Source organism: Stylophora pistillata, chromosome 5 (genome assembly GCF_964205215.1).
Source record: "Stylophora pistillata chromosome 5, jaStyPist1.2, whole genome shotgun sequence".
Lineage (NCBI taxonomy): Eukaryota > Metazoa > Cnidaria > Anthozoa > Scleractinia > Pocilloporidae > Stylophora > Stylophora pistillata.
Window position 1 is genome coordinate 38898040 of NC_142523.1, and position 17086 is coordinate 38915125.

General features: G+C 37.6%; 2 protein-coding genes across 3 annotated transcripts in view; both read left to right on the plus strand.

Moving 5' to 3' along the window:
* The window catches only part of LOC111341406 (uncharacterized), a 35211-nt gene extending 19743 nt beyond the window's left edge, over positions 1–15468 (plus strand). Inside the window, exons 7-20 of one of the 2 annotated variants that reach the window (XM_088762222.1) lie at positions 10695–10735; positions 11190–11235; positions 11395–11442; positions 12567–12598; positions 12709–12754; positions 12943–12990; positions 13593–13615; positions 13711–13744; positions 13866–13913; positions 14166–14197; positions 14337–14382; positions 14705–14733; positions 15123–15207; positions 15315–15468. In XM_088762222.1, coding sequence (XP_088618348.1) covers positions 10695–10735; positions 11190–11235; positions 11395–11442; positions 12567–12598; positions 12709–12754; positions 12943–12990; positions 13593–13615; positions 13711–13744; positions 13866–13913; positions 14166–14197; positions 14337–14382; positions 14705–14733; positions 15123–15207; positions 15315–15383 — 627 coding nt within the window. In that variant the 3' untranslated portion in view covers positions 15384–15468. The remainder of the gene's footprint in view (positions 1–10694; positions 10736–11189; positions 11236–11394; positions 11443–12566; positions 12599–12708; positions 12755–12942; positions 12991–13592; positions 13616–13710; positions 13745–13865; positions 13914–14165; positions 14198–14336; positions 14383–14704; positions 14734–15122; positions 15208–15314) is intronic. The other variant, XM_088762223.1, reaches the window with a different exon arrangement.
* LOC148731894 (uncharacterized) lies at positions 4059–10154 on the plus strand. Its single transcript, XM_088760805.1, has 6 exons — positions 4059–4149; positions 4241–5772; positions 7431–7492; positions 7956–8017; positions 8294–8357; positions 10002–10154. The coding sequence occupies exons 2-6, from the start codon at positions 5754–5756 to the stop codon at positions 10152–10154; spliced, it is 360 nt and encodes a 119-aa protein (XP_088616931.1). The 5' UTR covers positions 4059–4149; positions 4241–5753.
* Positions 15469–17086: the final 1618 nt, after the last annotated feature.

Below are 17086 nucleotides of genomic sequence, written 5' to 3' on the forward strand. Positions count from 1 at the left end.
CCTTTTAAAGATAACATTTGTGCAGTTTTGTTCCTGTCTTTCTGAGATATAGAACATATATACCTTTGCTAGATAGTCATTAAATGGTAGATTTAAAAAAAATTGCTACAGAGGTATATTTGTTAAACGTTCACAAATTGTCAGAGTTGAGCTGCGAACTCAAGATACAAATGTTATAAATTTTTTTAAAGGTTTAATTCCTTTTTCACTGTTTTTCCCCCTATTTTGGACTTCATACCATAAAAGAATGAAAAGTATCAAAGTGTCGATCCGTCAATTGAAGTATTGTGTGCAGTAGAACTGTTTAAAATTGAATGAGTACTACACATTAATTTTGAAAGAGTGTTAAAGCTACAGCCAGATAGTTTTGGGGTCTTTGGGTCACGAAAATCGTCAAGACTGCAAGCGCTGTCGATAACAGATGGCTGTTTTCTCGTTTTGGTTCATTTTGGCATCGTATTCAGTGAAAACATTTGCTCAGCGATGCAAATTGACAAAGCGATCTGAAAATGGCTTGGTTCTACTTGATCATGTTTACGAATCGTTCACTGTGGATCGGTTGGTTTCGTGTTACATTGCTTGCAACTCACAGCCTGCGGGCCAAAGCCTTAACTTTAGGCTGATGGACAAAACTTGCCAGTTTAACGACGAAATTGTGATTTCCCGCCCAGCCAGTGTGAAACAGAATAAAGGGTTTATTTATGCCAACAACCCAGTTCGTGGTAAGAATATATTTATGGCACTGTTTGGATGTTTAATGTTACATTTACAGATACATGGGTCTGCCATGGTGTAATTCAACAAACTAGTATGAGCAACCACAATTGTTTTCCTTGTTACTTCGACAGATGCAAAAAAATTAGAAGAAAAAATTACAGGAGACTTGGTTACGTAATGATTTCACTTTGTTGCAAGGTCTCGAAATTATGTAATTGGTCACGTCATTCATCAAAAATTTAACTTCGACCGTTTTATTTGCTAAAATCTAACCTTCTATCGTCATATCGACCCATTTCTAACTGCCAAGCAGCATAGTTGCTACCCAATCAAGAACCTTTTGGTGTTATACCTCTGCATGCTGGTTACCAACCGAAAATTACGATATAAAGCGTTTAATACCTAGTAACAGGTGGGTACCTTAATTTAGGAAGTTTCAGTGTACTATTTACAGTCGCATGACATGTTGCTGACGCATGCTAAGTATGATGATTTGTTTGCATATTTTATTTGTAGCTTTAGTAGGGTCAGTTCCCTTTGGAACTTGTCAAAAAATAATTCAGAGGGGAGATTCTACAGGGAATGGAGAGTACTGGATCGACCCACAAGGCAATGGGAGCCCCTTCAAAGCTTTTTGTGACATGACAACAGCTGGAGGTACGATTGTGTTTTGTGTTTCCAGTTATGGATTTTTTTTTGTCGGTATTAAAATGATTATGGTTTTTTTTTAACTCAAAGGGGGCTGGATGTTGGTGTTGAACGTTATTTAGGGAAGCTCCCGATCTTCATGGTGGAATGGCGTTGCCGAAAGAACCTTTCAGCCGAATCAGTAACTATAGAAACGGCACAATGGCCTTAACCAAAAGCGCTATGAAGCAGCTAAGAGCCCACACAAGCTTCATCCAAATAAGATTTCACTGCAGCAAAGAAAATTAATTGCTGGTATGCCCTGTATATGTAGATTAGGTACCAGTCGTGAACCCTGTCGTATGGCGATGTTTGTCACATCATAGTTAAAAAATCACTGTGGGATATTTACTCCAGCTGAGACTACGTGCGTCCCTTTTCAAAACAACCTTGTGTGTTTTGTCCGTGTTTTTTGAGTTATAAAACATATATACCACTGCTAGATAATCGTTAAATGAAAGATTGAAAGACTTTTATATTGACAGAAATGAATTAATACTTTTGGTGTCTGTGTGGTTTATTCTAAAACATTATTCACCTCAGTGTTAGTGAAAGTGGTGGATATCATGACCTCCACTTTGGTGGATAGTTGTGAATTATAGCTTCTATTCTCTATCTTTTAATTCAAGTACATATTGTTTGCATTTAGTTTTCTCCAGTGTTTTTAAAACGAGCCTCTTGTTCAAGAGACTGGGCGATCACTTCTATGTTTTAAACATTAAATAAATTTTTTCTTATCCTCGTTTCTAAAGAATTTGCTCTGAAAACTACTTAAAACTCTTTGAGAGTAACAGATAATCGCAATTTTAGGTTCAACGAAAGTGGAATTGAAGTATATGGAAAAAAAAAAGAAAAAAAAGAAAAGCTTTATTGTCGACATGCCCCTCAACGTACATGCAGGTGAGGTAACAGTCGAGAGCCCTGCTCTATGGCGATGTTTATAATATCAGAGTAAAAAATCCCTCCGGGAAATGTTACTCTAACAGAGGTTACGCGCCTCTCTTTTCAAAATAATGTTGGTGTATTTTTTTTCGTGTTGGTTTTCAGTTATAAAACATATACCACAGCTAAAAAGTTGTTAAATGATTGATTTAAAGAATAGTAATGATATTGACAGAAACATAATAATACTTTTGGTCCCTGTGTGGCTTATACTAAAGCAATTATTCACCTCAGTGTTATTAAAAGTGATGGCTAATAACCTTTACTTCTGTGAATAACGGTTAATCATAGCTTACATTCTCCAACGTTAAATTTTGTCGAGCGTCTCGTAAATAAGCCCCTGGCTTGGGAGACTGGGCGATCACGCCCATGCTTTAATATTATTTAATCATTTAATATTATTTATTATTATTATTATTACTATTATTATTATTTATTTATTATTATTATTTTTTATTATCCTTATTTCCACGGATTTAGCACTGAAAATTATTTCAAACTCTTTGATCATAAGAGGAACAGGTTCCTGCAGTTTTGTTGTTTATCAAAAGTGGAATGCAAGTACGTCAAAAATAGAGAAAATTTTAATTAACGATATTCCGTGTACATGCAGGTGAGGTACCATCCGAGAGCCATTTCGTATGGCGATGTATCACCTTAAAATAGAAAACAACCCTGTGCGATATTTTACTCTAACTGAGGTAACGTGCCTCTCTTTTTTAAATAACCATTGTGTCTTTTTTTCGTGTTTTTCTGAGTTATAAAACATACATACCACTGCCAGACAGCCGTTGAATGATCAAGTTAAAGATTTGCTACAAATTAAAGGTAGAATTTGGAGCTGACCTTGCTCTTGAATCATTCAACATTCACGAGATGTAAGACTTTAACTACAACCTTTTTAAAAGATGTTTTTCCTTTTCTTTTTTTTTTTTTTCCGTTTTTCGGATTCCAAGCCACAAAAGAATGGAAGCAGTCAAAGGGTCTTACCGTTAATTGAATTACTTTACGTATTGTATCACTATTTAAAATTGCACAATATCATAACATTAATTAGGAAAACATACTAATAGCTCTAAATTCTCCAAACCCAGTTGGTTTTGAAGTATTTGATTAAGTAAACCGTCACGACTGCAGGCTCTGTCGATAACAGATGGCCGGTTACTCGTTTTGGTTCATTTTGGCATTGTATTCAGTGAAAACATTTGCTCAGCGATGTAAATTGACACAGCGATCAGAACATGGCTTGGTTCTACTTAATCACGTTTGCAAAACGTTCACTGTGGATCGGTTAGCTTCGTGTTACATTGCCTACAATTCTCAGCCTGCGTGCCAAAGCCTTAACTTTAGGCTGATGGACAAAACTTGTCAGTTTAACAACGAAACTAAGATTTCCCGCACAGCCAGTGTGAAGCAGAATGAAGGGTTTATTTGTGCTGATAATCCAAATCGTGGTAAGAATATCTTTCAGTTATATATGAGAACACTTGTCAAAATTTGACGATCTTTGTCCGCTTAAAAAATTTAAGGTTACATTTTTTACATGGTTCTGCGGTGGTGTAATGAAGCAAACGTGTCTTGTGCTATTTGCAGTATAATGACATTTCGCTGACACATGCAATGTATGATTTTTTTTGCCTCTTTTCGTTGCAGCTTTACTCAGGTCAGCCTCCTTAAGAGCTGCAGAGTCATGTCAACATATTATTTAGAGTGGAGATCGCACTGCGAATGGAGAGTACTGGGTCGACCCACAAGGCAATGGGAACTCCTTCAAGGCCTTTTGTGACATGACAACTCATGGAGGTACGGTTGTAATTGTGTTTTCAGCATTTTTCTTTTTCTTTTTTAGAAATATATCATCTATAACAACAAAGGCTTTTTTATTTCAAAGTAGGCTGGATGTTGGTGTCGAACGTTATTTTGAGAAGCTCCTGATCTTCATTTTGGAATGGCGTCGCGGAAAAACATTTCAAGGAATCAGTAACTATAGAAAGGGCACAATGGCTTTAGCCAAAAGCGCTATGAAGCAGCTAACAGCCCACGCAAGCTTCACCCAAATAAGATTTCACTGCAGCAAAGAAAAAAGAACAATATTCCACGTCGCAATGACTCTGAGCAACAAAGGTGCATAAGTGGTGCGATTTTTTAGCGGTGAAAGAGATGAAATGCCAGACTCGTGTGACTCTTTTTTTCGTATGCATGGCAAGAACTAAAGGCTGGATCAGAATTGTGCGACATGGGCACTCCATGGTAAATGGGGATATACTGAGTATAGTGCTGTAGAGAATCGCCTGTACAACCACGCAGCATTTGTAGCCAACAAATATCAATGGACAATTTCTACCTCAGACAGATGGTTTTGTGATGATAATGAGAACTACAACCTGTCAACCGGAGATTTTTGGAAAATCTATGTTTGTTGAAACATTGTCACGGAGGGCTGTCTCTGAAATGAAGTTGACGCAGTTGCATCCTGATAGCGAGTATTTAACGCACAGTCAGAGCTTGATTCCACTGACGATGTCCGTGAAAAAGGAACCCGGACCATGGCCAATTTTCATAAAGAATGCACCTATCGTGTACTAGTTAAACTCTTGTTAATGTTGTAGAAATAAGCCTAATAGCGAAGTTATCTAGTCTGCTCATCCGACTTATTTGCATTTACTTGAAATGCGAAACGCGTAAACCAAATCATTGCAAATGATTAACTAGAAGGAAAAGTATTAAAATTTCTTGTGCGACTGAAATCTTTTTTAGCATTTTGTGGTATTTATCCAGACTATATTGTATGCTGGCATATCTGAGTTACAATTTTGGCCCACACGTAGTAAAAAAAGGTAAACCTATATAACTTAAGAAATAAAATACTATGACGGTCATCGAACTCCGTCTACAAAAACACGAATAGAATGCATTTTAAATTGGTGTACTTAAACCTCTCGTTAAAACCGAAGTAGTCACATCAGCCAAAGAGAAAAACAAAAAATATCACGAGGAGCCGATGAGAACTCAAGATAAAAACAAGCAATTTGCTTGAAGGAGGGAAAGGGCGAATGACCAAGTCGTGCATAGGTTTAGCTTTAATTCTAATTGGTCGAGAAAACGCCGCGAGTTTTCACACCAATCACAGAGCGGAGTGATGCAGAACCTGCACAATTCCGGAAGCAAAAGTAATATCGCGATAACAACCATGGGACGCGTAGAACCCGTATTTAGACAAAAGTTAAATATCTAATTTCCAAAATTAGAATTACAACTGTAATTTGTGTAAAATAAAAGCGCGCGACATGTCCACATACGCTTTTGTGACGTCAGTTGCGTGTAATAGTGCTACACTTAAGTCGCACGTCTGCTAACGTCTGCTAATTTCGAAAGAGAGAAAGTTTCACAAAAATTTTTCAGTGGCCATGGCTTCTCAAAACGCAGGTAAGTTTAAAAAATTCTTCCCTGAAAGTCCACGATGAGCGGTTCTGACTGTATGTATCGAGATCGTAGCGAACTATGGAGAATGCTTTAACAGGCTGATCCAGTGCGGTTTATATATTTTCATCTTCAAAACAATGAAAGGGCTGCATGTTCGACGCAATAATCTTGAAAAGCTTGTAGCAGGATTTCAATCATTGTTCGTGAAATAGGTTTATCATTATTGAACCGATCTGCATGAGGCGCAAAAATAGAGGACGTTTTGAAAATAAACGGGAGGAACGGAGATAACTTTCTTGGAATTCTTTGCAAAATTGAAACATTTGAATAGTGTTGGACTAAGTATGTTGCTCGTGATGCTTCAATTTTTTTTTTTGTTTTTGTCATATATGACTGAAGATTGCGTTTCCGGGCTAGATTTTCTAACCATTTGTTAAATGTTAAGTTCGTTGTAACCGTGGCTGTTTACAAAACAAACGGTTTGGGCGCGTGCAACTGTTGGCGTTAGCGCCACTTCGAGTAACTTTCGTCATACCGATCTTTAGTTATCACGCTGCCATTAAGGCGGCTGAACACACTTTTTGCGCGCGCTTTTGCTGATGCAATTCAGCGCGCGCACAAGGCATGCAAAAAACAACCATGCTGTCAATAGAGCGATCATTTTATGTACTCAACACGTGTCTGCACTTTGTGTGCTATTTTTCTCTATAGTTGGCGCAGTCTATTGAGGGCTTTAATCTTATATTACAAAGACATGTAAGAAAAGTTAACGGTGCAAAGAACCCAGCAATTCTTAGCATTTTCGTCGTTACCGAAAGAACCTAGTTAAATGCAACGCATGTGTAGTAAGTAAAAAATTTCGATTGAATGGAAAATTGCTTTCTCGGAAATATCCCTATCTCTTGAGAACTACTCATTACAATTCCACGAAATTTGGCACGAAATACTTTAGGAAATAAGTAACTGGAGTATTGAAAAAAATTGATTCTTAACAAAGGAAATTCCAGATAATCGAGTGAACCTTTAACAAGGGTAATTAGAGATTTCTCCGTTAAATTGTTAGCAAAATGGCGTTAACTTGTGAGTATCGTTACAAACTCGTTGCATGCAAATTGTAAAGAAAACATAATGACTAGATTTTCTGCAAATACACAAAACCGATTTTAAAGGCCTGTTTATATTTATTCATGTCACCATGGCAACGGCACATACGTCAGCTTAACTATGAAAAATACAAAGTTTGTGTTCTTAACTTGCTTGCTGCCTGTTTTGGGGACCGAGAGATCAAGGGTGTCAGAGAAAATGGTGAAAGAAACACAGGTATCAAAAACTGTGTTCAGCCACCTGAAAAAAGATCACGTGGTCGTGTGGCGAATGCGACAGTGAACTTTTATTAATCAGTTACATAGCTCCCCTAAATGAGAATAAGAAACCTTCATTTCTTAGCTACGATTGTGATATTTTGTTTATAATCTGTAATATCTACGACCGTCTTATAAACCATGAACACTTTCCTGTCACAGACTCTGGCTGAAAATTTGACTAAGCTTAATAAGGATATGAAAGTTTTCCGCGTAGATGGAACATCAACGAATAGCGAGTTTTCATGTTTATAATGAAAACAATTAATGATTTTTATTACTGCCTTTTTTATTTCTTAGATCCCCGTCAAAGTCAAGAAGAACTTGAAAAACTTCTCTCCGCTTTGGAGGAAGACAATAGGGTAAAAACATAACTTTTTCATCTTCCAAACAGCACTAAGTATAAGAACCTTCAACTAAATGTGAGAATTCACTTAAGTTTTCTGCGTACAAAATTTGGAACTACAATTTTCTCTTCCTGTTTGGAGCCTTAGACTTCTCGAAGACTTCATTCACAGCGAAATTTTGTATTTAATTCAGTCAAGCATGTACATTCTTGCACCTTAATAGACGACGATGGACCCGAGCCTCTGTATCTACATCGATAGTCAATCGTTTATTTATCTATTCAGTTTTTGTTTGCCCGTTAATGTTTCCTCATCTTCCACTAACCCTCTGTGCGAACGCGCGCACAGCCTTAACTTCACGCATCTGAAAGTGCCTCACATGAAAAGTTTTGGAAGTTAAAAGAAACAGTATATCTGGATCACGATTGAAATTATTTGAACTACTAATACTTAGTAAACTTTTTGCTCTTAAATTCAGAAATTGGAGATAGATCTGAGTGCTCAAAACAAGAAAATCGTCAACATATCGGCATTCCGTGCGTGAGTAGTAAATAAATGATGCAAATAACTTATTCATTGAAGAAATTCATGGTTAGTTTTGCATACCGTCCCAGACAATATTAAAAGCTACTTTGCAGAATTTCTCCTGAAACAATTAACAATTACATTGAGAGCTCGAAATTTCTATCGCGTGATATTTCCAGTTTTAGTCCCATTTCGATAGATAGTTAAAATCAACCAAATTATAATCTTCTTCTCTGAAAGTTTTCCCATCGTCCTCAAGAAAGTTGATAAAACGGCTTTTTTCGATTTCAGGGATACTAGACGGGCTATGGCCGAGGAGTTAGTGAGACTTGAGACGGAAAGAGATAATTTACTGGTATGAGATAATCATTGTTGATGCTGCCAGTGTATGATTGCCAATAGGCGGTCTAGTTAGTAAAACAATGCTACTGAAATTACTTAAACTGTGGAGATACGCACATCGTATACTGTATTGGGAAGACTATAGACGAAGTGGCAGCTGCGTTAAATCAATCCCGAAAAGAGTTGTATGCCTGGTGCGTGAAGAACAGGCTAACGCCACACCCAAAGAAATCAGAATGTATGCTAATTTATAGAGGATCGTTCACTGGCCCTCTACCACCGACATACCTCTGAGGTAACAACTTAGAATGGATCACACATAGTTGACTTTTGGGTGTGACCATCGATCACAAGCTTGGCTGGTCCACTCATATAAAGGAACTGAAGAAGAGTTTCGCTAATAAACTAAGCCTTATAAAGAAGAGCAGATTCTTACCTAAACAGGATCTCTTAAACCTGTGTTTTTAAGTTATAATTCCTGCAGTAATGTACGGCATATCCATATGGGGAGGTAGAAACCGACAAGACGACCTCGATTGACTTGAAAGACTACACTGAAGGGCAGCAAGAGTCATCTTCAATTTCGCTAAGGGTATACAGTCAGCGGAAGTTCTCACCAGGGCTAAATGGGACACTCTAGGAACTTTCTATAAACAATCTATCCTGAAACTAACTTATAAGATGTACCACAATGATTTACCATCCTGTATGACAGCACATATTGGGAAATCGCAAAACTCGTATAATTTAAGGAACAGTCTTAAGTTGGAAATCCCGCCTTTGAAATCGAATATCAAAAAGCATTCCATATCTTATAGAGGGTCAGTTTTGTGGAATTACCTACCAATCGAGTGTCGTAACGCGCATAGTGTGAAAAGTTTCTTCAGGATGATTAAAAAGCTAGCTTTGGTCAGGGACATTAACTTTTCTAATTTATTCTGTAAAAGATAGTTCCTCCCTAAGGGAAGTATTTTAAGGTCTATAATTTTATTAGCTAGATAATACTATCAATTATTAATCTAAACATGATCTTACGTTTACACATAAGTCTTATTTCATATTATACTACAACTACTGTCTATGTATCTTTTTATTTATATACCTATACACGACCCCACAAGCTGCATAGCTTCAATACTTATCGTGTTTAAATAAAGGTTTTACTCACTTACTTACTTACTTAATTACTTACTTACTTACTATCTGTACATCTCTCGAGTCTAGGAGGGTTGTTTTCTTCAGTGGTACGAAGCAAAGGGAGGGTCCGTGGTTCAGGGGGTCAGGGGGTCAGGGGGGTCAGGGAGGTCAGGGGGTCCGGGCGCCTTCGGGTCCAGATTCCCCCTTCCCACTCCTGTGGGTTTTTTCACTTCTTGTCTGACATCAATATTCTTACAACGACAAGATCATATATTGCCTTTACGTTCTTTTTCTTCGTTTCTTTTTGTTCTTTGTTTTTAACCAAGAGGGAAGGCTGGGTAGGGACATGGGTTGGTCGAAAAACATTTTAGACCCCCTGTCAAAAATGCCTGGATCCGGTCCTGTTGGGTTTTTGTTGCTAGTTAAATTATTCTGACAATGCGTTCGTCAAAACACTTCGACAAGTTGACTTCGCAATGTTCCTTATTGATGTCTCACTAAATCTTTTATCTGTGGACAGGATGAGCTGCAAAAGTTAGAGAAGGATAACGAACGCTACACGAGGCAAGACTTAAAAACATGCTATTCAACCTCGTATTGTTTAATTGAATTTTCGGGTCAGTGTGAGTATCTGACCAAATGCGCACCTCCCCCTCCCCTAACCCAACACTAGCACCAACTTGTTACTATTTGATTGTTGTTGTTGGGCTATGGGAGGGGTCGGTATGCAGTTATTTTGATATTAGCATTGATACAAGTTTTCAGTGCAGTAGTTTTCGGTTATGAAAGTAGAATATAACTTGCAAAATCTGCTGGTTTGTACGATTTTCTCGGTTTCCCGGTGCCGATGATAGTTGTTATTCTGCAGACCTATCTTTCCAATCAGAATCGTTGACAAAAAAACGTTTTTTGTTGAACAACTGAAATGTATAAGAATCTGTCATCGCTTTCGCATTAGAGCTCTACAATGATCTTCCACTTGCGACATTTCTTGAAGATTAGAGGCTTTAGGCGTTGATAACAAACGTTAGGGTGATTTATTGTTTTAACAAAAGTGAGAGTGATCTGTCGTTTTTAATATCGTTTTCAGGGAGCTGGAAGAACACAATAGACGATCACGTGACCGACAGGAGCTGGTAAGGTGGCACAAAATTTACAACAAATTCTGTAAAGTTTGCCAGATATGTGATTCATAAATCCTTTGATTTCTAAGCAGGAAATCGTGAGCAATTCTGATGTGGAGGAACTCGAGAGGTAAACAGCATTACTTATAGTTGAAATCTTTAACACGCCATTCTTAGAATGAATCTTGTATATCTAAGGTATTCCTCTAAATTTTTAACAATTTGAATTTTGGTTTTGTTTAGTTTTGTTTTGGTTTTTTTTTCTGAACACACCATAAGTTTTAAGCATGCGCAAGCAACAACAGGTGAACTTCTTATTGATTTGGTTTTTAAGTGTTGCTTAGTAGTTCCTTTTCGATCCACTATGCAAACAAGATCTTGGTTCACGGGTTTTGTAGTTCATCTTATTTCATCTAAGATCTACTTTTATCTATTAGTATTTAGGCGAATGAAAAAATCTTCTTTTCAGTTAGGACACTAATCTTTCCTACCCCACCCCCCCCCCCCTCTTAAGTACCCCATCCGACAAAGTTAAGAATTCTCCAACAGGCAACTTGACTATTTCCTCTCATATCTTTATGTAGAAAAAATGCGCAGCTCACGGAAGAAATAAGGGGTATTGAACACAAAGTAAGTCTATGGTTTTCTTCACATGCAAGAGCGTTTGTCGCTCTCCTTAAACTTAGGAATTTCAACCGCTTTAAATGAGTGCTTTGATTTTATTTCTGCTGTAGAATTCCAAGAATAAACAGAACACTAATTGTTTCCCATTATTATATTTCCCATTAGATTGAAATTTTGATTTCCACCATAGCAGCATTAACCACGACAATACAGGTTTGTAAACAGCTTTTAGCTTCACAACCTAAAAATAAAGTTGCGTACGGAAGCTGCCTATAGGCCATTTTACAGTTGTGTGCGTACGGTTGCCAAGCCTTTGATTTGGAGTGAGGCTAAAGATGACCTTTTCGTGATAGAGACCTCTATCTAGCTAGCATGATAACAAAGGGATTTACATTTGAAAGACACCAAGGTTTGTATCATAACAAGGTCATCCCTCGCCCCACACCCGTTAAAAGGTTTGGCAACCAAGCACACAACTGTAAAGTGGACTATTAGTGATTGTCTGTCTCCTTTTTATTTGTCAACGGACGCCACATGTGTTTCATGAATCATCGTTGCCTTAAAATTGCAAGCTAAGAGCACTGTAAATTTCAAATTCTCACGACTGGGAAAAGTACAACAACACAGCGCATTCTTTACAATGTTGTGATAGAATTTCTCTCTCCTTTCGCATTCAAGGAAGATTCAAAGGAATGTCAGTTTCCGAGCAATTGCGTACTTACCCCTCCCCTAAACCAAAAGCAGCCAACTGATAACAATTAAGGGTTAGTGTTAAGCTAGAAGAGGGGTAGGTGCGTAGTTTCTCAGGGGCGTAGCCAGGATTTCTCAAAGGGGGGGGGGGGTGTCTCAGAGGCTACTCACCAGATTGTTATGTCGACCTCCACGCCGTGCATGTTTTACCTCATGTTACAGTTTTGGGATGAGCAGTGAGAGAAAAGTAGGCAGGCCAAGATATTGTCATGGCGTTTTCACTACCTGAATTATTGTAGGTTGTTTGGTCAGGAGAAGGCCTACCAAGGGGGGGGGGGGGGGGGCCACAGGCACCCCAGGACCCCCTGGCTACGCCCTTGGTTGCTATAATTGATCCGAGGATTGAAGGTGAATAACACCAACCTAGAAAGTAAAATCTGATTTGCTAGTTTAGTCTCTAAAAAAGTATACCTTTGCAGCATATATACCTAAATGGTTGAAGGCTTTGAGCTTTGATTAGTGATTCATCAAGGGCATAGAAGACGATCATGTGACAGACAAAAACTGTAAGGTGGGACAAACATGGAACTTTTTTTATCATATTTTATTACGATATCTGTTATCAGTTTTTCCGTTATTTCTTTCAGATGACCGAGAAGATCACAGCGGAGTATGGGAGGTAAATTACTTTACAACCTGAGGTCAGCGGTTGTGTCTTGTCATTTAATTATTGCTATTGTCCATGAGAGTTGCAAAGCAATCTTGTGTTTTTTTTTGTATTACCTGCAGCGAACTGGAAGATCAAAGGAAAAAATTGAATGTCATCACAAACGAAGTAGGTTAAAAGCTAATGTTATCTGCGACTGTCGAAGCAAAAACTTAGCTCAGATAGTTTTGATACGAATGTAAAGCTTCTCCCCTTATTCTAACTACAGTAAAATTAGTGAAGACCTATCAATTCTTGTAAAAAATCTATTTTGGTTTTGAGAAAAGTCATGCTATCCATATTTCTCATTTATTTAGATCGCATTCAAGGAATTCGAAATACAAAAATATGAAAATGGCATAAAGGTTTGTTTGAAATAATCATCACTTTAATGTGTTATATCGTATGCCCATAGCAATGGCAGGGGGAGGGCTGGGTCGTAGAAGCCCGTGTTCTTCCCCCCCTTCACATGCACATTTTGGGTCAAAAGGAAGAAGAAATCCCACTGTCACCGATGAGCCCTGTTGCAAGTAGATGCGACAAAGCATATTTAAAAAAGGGAAAGAGAAAGTGGCTTGGGGTTTCTTGAAAGTAAATTAGAATGTTAGAAGATTATAGGTCACGATGTTTTCAATCAGTCTTTACATGTAGCGCAGCTAATTGCAGCTTGGAAGAGATCAAATAGCAAAGAATTAAAAACCGTCTAAAAACAGAAAGGAACGCGAATGGCTGAAGGTGGAAAAAAAGGGATTGCATTCATGCAACTTGACTTTTTTTAACCTCAGTCTGCTTCTCCAAATGCACAAGTCACGACCTTACTCCTTTAATCGAATTTGACGAAATAGCTTTTTAAACGCTCAAAAGCAGAGCATTAGGGACCAAGCCGAGAGAGAACCGGGAAGGAGTGTTTCTCTTCCTCGTTCCGAAAATCTTAATTGCTCAGGATGAAAATTTTGTTGTTTTTCAGATTATGGATGATGATGTCGAAAGGTAACTTCCATGTGAAATTTTCTCATTTCTCTACGCTACAATTTCAAGTTTAAAAAGTTTGATATTTGTGTTATCGGCGTTTTTACTTTGTTCAGGAAAACTGCTGAATTGAGAAAAGCAGAACTAGAGGTTGGTGAAACTCCTCTTTTTGAAAGCTTTAACTTAACTCTTGTTTATTTCCTAAAATTATAATCCTTGTTTTTTGTTATCAAAATTGCTTATGGAAAATAATTTTACATTTTCTCCTCAGAATTCAAGTTTGGAGGAGTCTATCAAAAAGGACGAAATTCAAGTGAAGGTAACAAATGCGGAGAATTTGGTTGAGTGACAGATCTGAGAAAGAACATAAAGTCACTTTCAACTGAGTAATCAATGTAATCCGGAAATTAATTGGATGTGCTAGACGACGCCCTCTGATTGATCTAGAAAACTCCTGCCGTCCTCTCAAGCAATGCAAAAATGCTATGTAACCACACGTCTCGTGCTTTTAGTGAGCTTAAAGACATTCAATGAAAATTTTGTCTATTAATAGTTTATTTGTGTCTTTCAGACCCTAAGAGCATTGATAGAAGAACATAAAAAGTAAGGAAAGTCTATCTTTCAGTAATATGTACACATTAAAGAAAGTATGTTGATGCATACACCCTATCGCAGGCTTAGTCAACCTGATAGTTTTAAAGCAGCAACGACTCAATGCTTTCTTCACATGAACTTCTTTCAGAACGGAGCAACAGATTGAAAGGGATTTTGAAACCGCCCGGCTTGAGGTAAACTGCATCTTAAGCTAATTTAAGTGAGAGTGTTAGCTAATTTTCTTCTCCATGCTGGTTCAATATTTCGGCGTCAATATAACTCGTGCTCTTGCTAACGCGTAAAATCTGAAATAATACGTGACCCACTTTTTGTTCGAACTTTGTCGAATTCAAGACGTTTAGATAACGGAATTGGAATTCTGCTGTTGTCTTAGGAAAGCTTTTTATAGCTCCGACAGGAACATGAATGATAAATTTTAAGTACATATGGAACAGCTTTTATAACAACGATTATCTACGCAATTTTTCACTCATCAAAGTGTTCCATTTCTTTCAGTTTGCGTCGGTGATGAACGAGAGGCAAGCGTAAGTACTTTTTAAAAATGCTTAAATTTTTTTGTGACTGGAATAACAAAGAAGTTAAGTCTGTACTCAAGCCTGGAGGGCCACCCAACCGAAGCGGAGCTTATGTCGTTCCCCTCCCCCTTCCTGGTCGGGATGCAAGGTTACCCCCCCCCCCCCCAGCATTTCATTAGGCCTCCCCGACAATTTTTCTGTACTCATTTATGCTCCTCAGTGGAGAGAAGCATTATGGGTCTTTCCCATGGCCAGGTATGCAACACACCGACCCGGCCTAGAGTCCACCGTACAACCAATAGGTCACAGACCTCATCTGATACATCAGTTATCTATAGGTCAGTTTTCAGGTTTGATTAGCTATATGAAAAACATTATCAACTCTTTTGTTTCTGTAGCGAGATTGAAGACGTCAGGGCGCAAATCGTAGATCTACAAACCAAGTTAAATTATGGCAAAGCAGATGAAGAAAAGAACGAAAAGGTTACAGGATATCTGAAATGTTACCTTATCACCACCCAAAATATCTGATGTTTTTTATTTTTCATTTGTCATTCACATTTTCTTTTCTTTCCTCCCTTTTTTTTTAGGGTGCAACAAAAAAGTTAGAATCACTTAGGAAAAGGGTGGTTCGTATTTTCAGGCGTACTAGGGATTGATGGTTCATTAAAAAGATCGAGTAAAGTAACATAAGCCTCCTGTCATTTTGGAAACTAATAAAGTCTTACATTTCTCTTCTGCTGAGCCTTGTCTGCGCCTCATCCGCCATTATCATTAGGATTATTAGAGCTATTATTATCATTATTATTATTAATATCATTAAAAGTAGTGTCAATGGCCTCATCATTATTACTATTGGTTTTGTTCTTATTATCATTATTATTATCATCAGACTCATAATTATAAGCAGTGCCAGCATCATTATCAAAATTATCTGTATCATCATCACTGCTGTCATAACCGTAATGAAAATGGAAAAAAAAAAATCATCAAATTTTACCACTATCTTGTAGAGATTCATTCGGTTCGTCATAAAAAGTTTTACTAATAACAACTGATAGCCAAAACGTTGAGAAACGTGGCTCGACTTTTTCAAATATCAATGTATGTTGAGCTATCATTTACGACATTTGTAAATCACTTCTGCTGGTTTGGTTTTGTTTCAGTCTATTGAAGATGGGGAAAATAGTTTGTGCCAAAAAACATAATCACCTCGGAGACCTCGACTAGAGATATATAAATTCTGTATCTAAAGTGTACAATAACTTAGGAAAACAGTGCAGCCACACCCAAACACAGTTTCACTCAAAAATTAAAAATTTGTATTTCAATACTCAAATATCCAAGAGACCATGTGATAGCGAATAATAATCGAAATCTTATCACCTGGAGGGCCCAATATCACAAATCATTGGCAGGTTGTTTCTTTTTAAACCTTAATATATGGGCATTTGGTGAGGAAAGCAAAAGAGCTTTGACTTATACGGAACTTTGGTGGTTAGCCGCACTTGAGGACCCACTACAAGCCATTTTTCCCTTTAATATTACCTTGGTTATTAAAATGCTCTCGTCGAAGTTTCCTGTTGCTAACAATCTTAGAGAAACCGCACTCACTATGCATCATTGACCATGACAGAATACTTTTCCTTTTGTTTATCAAACTATGCGTACGTTTGAGAATAAGTGAGACATCTTGGACAAAGCCAAATGACTGAGAAATCGAACTATTTGCATCACTCTGTTAATGGTACAGTTAGCAAAGCTCTCATCAGAACATGATAAAAGGAAGGGTAAGCAGATGATAAACAATTTATCAATGTCTCCAGGTTTTTCTAATCGACTGATACTTCTCTACAGTATCTCAATCGTTAGTAGCTGTTATTACCAACTACACCTGTCGGTTGAAGAAGAACACTCGAACTATTGAAACATCAGACGATACTACCTCAATCTTATGGTACTATATTTGAGGCTGGAGATTGAAGAATAGCCTGCTTTCTAGACCAAATGTTCTAATGACGGACCCCTTTCTTGACTTGAAGTCAATTTTCTTTGAATCTATCACAAGCTTGGGGTCTTCGAACGTTTAAAACTATCTTTTATGGTATCCTGTTATCCTCGTAATTAAAATAAATTGCGTAATTATTTCCTTCTCTCCTGGCCAGCACAACATACATGTGTGAAGTTAAGTATCCATTCCAAATCGACTGCACCAGGTGCAACAACAGTATCATTTTAAAGGTTAAGCTTTCTGATTGAAAAAGCCTCAATGGCTTTAATACCGTAAGGGTTCTATTGCTAGAATAAAGTTTGCTCTTAAAAATTACACCATGATAATTCGAAATTCTCTTCATTTGTGTAT